Consider the following 6,208-nt stretch of genomic DNA (forward strand, 5'->3'; position numbering starts at 1 on the left):
AATGAATGAATGAAAGAGTGAGTGAGTGAATGGATGGATGAATTAATTAATTAATGAGTTGGTGAATGAATGAACGAATGAGTGAGTGAATGAATGGATGGACGAATGAATGAGTGAGTGAATGAATGAATGAATGAATGAATGAATAAGTGAATGGATGAGTGAGTTGGTGAATGAATGAATGAATGAATGAATGAATGAATGGATGAATGAATGAGTGAGTGAAAGAATGCATGGATGAATGAAGTAATGAATGGGTTGGTGAATTAATTAATGACTGAGTGAGTGAATGGATGGATGAATGAATGAGTGAGTGAGTGAATGGATGGATGAATTAATGAGTGAGCGAGTGAATGAATGAATGAATGAATGAGTGAGTGAAAGAATGCATGGATGAATGAATTGATGAATGGGTTGGTGAATTAATTAATGACAGAGTGAGTGAATGGATGGATGAATGAATTAGTGAGTGAGTGAGTGAGTGAGTGAATGAATGAATGAATGAATGAATGAGTGAGTGAAAGAATGCATGGATGAATGAATTAATGAGTGAGCGAGCAAATGAATGAATGAATGAGTGAGCGAGTGAGTGAGTGAGTGAATGGATGGATGAGTGAATGAATGAATGAATGAATGAATGAATGAATGAATGAATGAATGAATGAATTCTGTGCTGTGTTTAGGGCGTGGTGACGGACGCATCGCCTCAGACAGTCGCCCCATCGCAGGAACTCAACACACTTCAGCAACAGATCACCATGGAGACCAGTGACCACATCCCCTCATACTCCTACCAGTCTAAGTACACACTCAGCTGTATTTTCCTCTGGTATTCAGAAGCACTACGGTTACCTTACACTGTGACTCTAGAGACACAAATGCCACAATTATACCAACTTAAGTACTCGAGTCTCTGTTAGTGCCTTTATTTCAACTTCAACTCGCTAATCATTCTATAAAACTCAGTTCTTTCTCTCACGCATCGCTGCTGTCCATGTTTTTCAGTTTTTGTCATAATTTGAAAACGCCTGTTCTTCTTTACATTTTGTGGAAATTTCATGAAGAATGGACCAACAGAAACGGCCCAAAATGGCTTGGAATAAAGTCTGTCTTCCATTGACTTGCATTAAAAATAAAGTAGGTTTTTTCCTTCTCCTGTGAAGTGACCATTTGGGCGACACGGTGTTCTTCCAGAAATATGCTCTGGATATAAATGTATTACGTATATTATGAAAATAGAGACACTTCATGTATGCATGCATCACAGTCAGAGCGGTCAGGGCAAGCCTTATGGGATGTCTGCCTCTTTATGACAGGTTGGTTTAATTATTCATTTTATTATTCAGTTTAAATCTAATCAGTCGGGTCACTAATGTCTGCCAAAATCAAATCAACAGAACAGAATTAGCAGCTACACTCTTAGAATAAAGGTTCCAAAAGGTGATACCATAGAGGAACCACTTTCCTAAGCACCTTTCAGTAAAGAACCAGATTAGTAAATGAAAGTGTGAGTGGAAAGAATCTTTCTGGAGTTCTTATGAACCCCATCAGAGTGTAAAGGCTGTAACAACAACCCTAATACAATATGGGAGTTGTGGGTAAATTATCAGTGTTAATGGTAACATTTTACTGTGGGGTACTGGTCATAAGGTTTTATGACACCTACATAAGCTCATGACAACTGACATAACCCTGTTCAACTGATCGAGGTGGCTAATCCTGTAAATAATCAGTTAAACAGAAGAATAATATCCGTGTAAGCGCCTGTATCCGATTACATTCCCTATCGGAAAGTTTCAGTCCGTTCTGCTTGTGCGTCGCGTCACAGTGAGAGTTTATACCGTTCAACACGGCAGAGCAGAAACTGGTCTGCAGAGGAGACGAAGTTCATGCTCTGATCTTTAAAAGACGGCGGTGGGACGGACGTCTCATCTCACTCTGACTGGACTTGTGATGCTGGTTTTCATGGTAACGTCCGCACTAAGTAGTTTTCTAGGTATGCGGGTAATTTTGGATCCGATTGCTTGTGGTGAGCATGTAAACAGAGATTTCCATCAGATTGTTGAGTAGAGTGTGTAAACACAGACGCTGACTAAACCGGGTGAAAACTGGGTTAAATAGCAAAATATCTAAACAGTTTGAAGGACGCTGCCCTTCGGTCCCTCCTCTAACCCCTCTCTTGTTTATTTTGTGCTGCTTTTCTCTCTTTCCTCCCAGATAGCTTGTGGACCAGGTGAATGTACCTGCAACAGAGTTGCCTTTTCCAGGCGTCAGTGCTGAGAAGGAGAGAGAAGGAGACTCGTTTCCAGGTCATAAACTTCTTTTTATTTCCTGCCTGGATCAGACAGAGGAGGACGGAACTGGACTTGGAGGAGAAAAGGGGAGTTTTCGTGTCGTCATGTGACCTCATCATTGGGTTGAGCTGAAACTTCAAAATGTTTCTCAAAAAAAGAAAAAAAAGAAAAACAGGAATGAAGTAACATAGATAAATATATACGTAAAAAAAATTAACATTGTGAAAGTAAAAAAAAAAAGTAGATGATGCTTATTTTTTACAGCCGGAGGAGAAAGAAGGTTGAGAAACACACATTGTCTTCCTCAGAAATGAAGCTACACTCACTTTTCACTCTTCAGTTCCTTTGGAGAAATTCTGGTTTTCTAGAGAACTTTTTTCCTTTGGTCTTTGTTGCCTTAATTTTGAGGAAACCTCCTTTGTTTTGTTTTCTACGAGTTTGCGCCTGGCATCAAGAGGAACTCAACAGCTCCTCCAGGCACTCAGTGATGCGAGAAGCTGAGCAGAGATTCCTGCAGAGATTAAACGAAGTACATGCTGTACAGATCTATCCGAATGTTGGTAATTGTGATATTATGATGTTGTTGTGATTGTATCTTTAGGAGGAAGAAGACTCACACTATGGACTGCAGTTTGTCTCTGCTTCAATGAGATTTTTTATTGTTTTGTTTTGACATTGTGGGGAAAATGCTGCATTTGACTTGGTGCAGTTTGCTGCAAATGTTTAACTTGTTTTATATCATGATGATTATGAGTCATTTACAAAGCTGTCGTATTTCATAGGCTTTTTTTAAGCTTGCTTTCCTTGTTAGAAAGAAGAAGAATTTACAGTACTGCCAAAAAAAGAGAGATGAACCTTCAGTTATTCCATTTGCAGTCAAAACAGCCATCAAGTGCAAGTTTTTCTAGTGTCAAATTTCTGAGATTACATACATGATAAGCCGCCTGGATAATAAAGGAGAAAAATCAGGAGTTTCCAAAACTGGAGTTCAAACAGCCACTGAGAAAATGGGTCTCCTAACAACCACCTGGAAGACCTGGTGGACCCCCAAACTGCCCCCATCAGAGAGAGGAGAACAGCAAGCTGCTTCAGATCTGAAAACATCCACAGGGGATTCTGTCCATCCATCCACTGTGAGAAGACCACTCAGCGCTGTGGGTCTGAAAGGACGTGTAGCTGATCAAGAAGAACCTCACTGAGAAAAGGAGACGGACACATCAAACCAAGAAGCTGGACGGTGGACTGAGCGCCCCAGAGTCCAGACCCTCACCACTGAATGGGTTTGATTAGTTCAGAAAATCAACCAGCTTCTCAGACTGAGCTTTGGAGGTGTGTCTGCAGGTTCTTTGAGGAGCTGAAAGTGAGGCCCCTGAGAAGAACGGAAGCTGGAGTGAAGGGAGAGACTCGTTGACATTCACATATCTTTTATTATTGATACTTATGTGAAATTTTCCTAAATACAGGGTGATTCAAAAAGATTTATCCGATCTCAAAGCGCCATATGTTTCCAACCGTGAGGGTCCGAGGAACCAATCACACTCCAACTGTAAGAGGGGGTCATAGAGTTTCTGACCGGCTCCTTCACATCAATCAGAGTGAATCCGTCAGAACTGAGCAGCGGGATTTTCATCAGCAGTGAAGCTCCAGCAGCTCAGAGCGTTCGAGGCTGGTTCCACAGCACTGGATGATCTCCGAAATCCCACTGAAAGAGCCGTGAGAGCAGCGACGCCCGACACGCTCAGTCCAGTCTGGGATGAGTCTGACTGTGGTGTTGATGTCGTCCGTACAGCTGGAGGAGGTTCAGACTGAGACCTTGTAAAATTACATAATAAACTTTATGCTCATTTAAACCATTTACAGTTCACTGCACTGATCTGTAACGATTTACAAGAGAAACAAATCATTTCGAATTCAGATTAATCTTTTTGCATCACCTTTTTCCTGACGCTGATAAATGAATAACGTGGACTTAATGGCTGTTTAACTGGAAGATCACATAAATGAAAGATGGTCTCTGACTGTTGCACAGTACTGTAAAGATCAAAAACCTGACCAAAATCAACAGAAACATCTTGCAACAGTAGACGTAAATACTGTAGGAGCTTCTGGTTCAAACTAAGCAGCAAAAGCAATAGAAGAAATTGTTCGCAATTTCTGTCGTTTTTTTCCTAGTTGTGAATCAAATGCAACCTAAAGATGGCCATTTTATACCAAAGATGAAGAAACACTCTGTTTTTATCCTGTTTACTTTTGTCGTTGTTGTGGTTGTTCTTGTTGATGATGATGACGATGATGTTGAGTAGTCATTGATGTTTCTCAATCTGACTTTGATTTCCAGAACAGGATGTATTTCCACATTTTTAACTCACTTTCTTTCTGTTTGCCTCAATTTCTTTCTACATTTAAGCCTCTAGAAGGTTGGAAAATACATAAATATGTAGTTATGGTGAGCAAAGAAGCTAAAAATCCCTGAACGGCTCCATCATGTGCCAATCTCGGGCTCAAAACTTGAATTATCGGCAGGTCATGAACATTAAGTCATGGACATTGGCTAAGTAGATGTACTAGAGTCAAAGGAACTCTTTAGATAAACATCATACATCTCAACGTGATGTTATCTGCAAAGGGTTTCCACAGAAGTTCCGTGCTGGTTCATCTCTCGTCGAATTAGTGAGTGTCGAGTGTGCATGTCACATGACAATAAAGAATGATCAAGCCAGTTTATGTATTCATTTATCCTGGATTTGTTTTAGCATCCTTAGTAGGAACTTTAGGAATGTTTTTTGATAGTGCACAACATTTTGAATAAAATTCTTGCTGTACATCAGTACATTGACTACTAGAGCTAGAACTTCATAAATGTCAAAACTAGAGCAATGGTGACCAACCATGGTTCTCAGAAATGAGGAGAACATGTTAACCCCCCAGAGAAGAGACCCTGGTCGTCCGGCCAGGGAACCGAACCCAGTCCCTTCCTGCTGTCAGGCGACAGCACTACAGCTACATCTAATTATGGATTTCAGGAGTCCTTGATTAGCTGAATGAGGAGTGTTTTGGAGCTGAATCATGTAGGAAAGTAGATCTCCAGGAGGAGGTTTGGTGACCGCTGGCCTCCAGTGATGTCTTCTTCTCACAGACTTGGTTCCACCCACTGTAAATTGAAATATGATTGGTTGAATCCTCGATCACTTCCTAATAATGTTGGTAGGTAATGTAACTGAACCTTCAGTCCAGCTCCGGATGTCCTAACCGATAGGAGAGCTTGCTTGGCTGTATCAGCCTGAGTGAAAACAATCCCGATTGGGTGATTTTCCCTGTAGTATACATTTTTTTATGGTTTCAACCAAAAGTTAACAATGAAATAAGGGGAATACTACAGTATTTACAGGTTAAACAATCATGATGATCCATCCATTTTCTAAGACGCTTCTCCCTCAGGGTTACGGGGGGGGTGCTGGAGCCTATCCCAGCGGTCATCGGGACGGAAGGCAGGATACACCCTGGACAGGTCGCCAGGTCATCGCAAGGCAGACAGACAGTAACTCACACCCAGGGGTAATTTAGCATGTTTGTAATTTTGGTGTCCTGTTACGCCTTGCATGAGCAAAACACTCCCAGCCCATTTGCAATTTGCATATAAATATGTTTAGTTTTTACTGCAAATGGCCTTGTATTCTGTCCCCATGGCTGAAACCTTCACCCAGTTTAATAAATGCAGTTAGAGAGTGAATGACTGAAGCATTAGAAATGTTTTAATAACTGAAGTAGCTACAAAAGGACAGCCTTTCTGCAGTGCCCCCTGGTGGCCATTCAGCTTGCAGAAATATTTTGAATATAAGCAACTCTGTTATCAAAAGAAATGAAATGTGACTTTTTGTTGAGCTGCTAAAACAGCTCACACCTCTCCACAAAGA

General features: G+C 41.0%; 1 protein-coding gene across 3 annotated transcripts in view; it reads left to right on the forward strand.

Annotated features, from left to right (window-relative positions):
- The window catches only part of LOC108415046 (RNA-binding motif, single-stranded-interacting protein 3-like), a 128,200-nt gene extending 125,077 nt beyond the window's left edge, over positions 1–3,123 (forward strand). For 2 of the 3 annotated variants that reach the window (XM_037542388.1, XM_037542389.1), the window contains exons 13-14: positions 684–802; positions 2,222–3,123. In XM_037542388.1, the coding sequence (XP_037398285.1) occupies positions 684–802; positions 2,222–2,237 (135 nt within the window). In that variant the 3' untranslated portion in view covers positions 2,238–3,123. Of the gene's footprint in view, positions 1–683; positions 803–2,217 lie in introns of all 3 variants that reach the window. The other variant, XM_037542390.1, reaches the window with a different exon arrangement.
- The last annotated feature ends 3,085 nt before the right edge of the window (positions 3,124–6,208 follow it).

This window comes from Pygocentrus nattereri, chromosome 11 (genome assembly GCF_015220715.1).
Source record: "Pygocentrus nattereri isolate fPygNat1 chromosome 11, fPygNat1.pri, whole genome shotgun sequence".
Taxonomy (NCBI): Eukaryota; Metazoa; Chordata; class Actinopteri; order Characiformes; family Serrasalmidae; genus Pygocentrus; species Pygocentrus nattereri.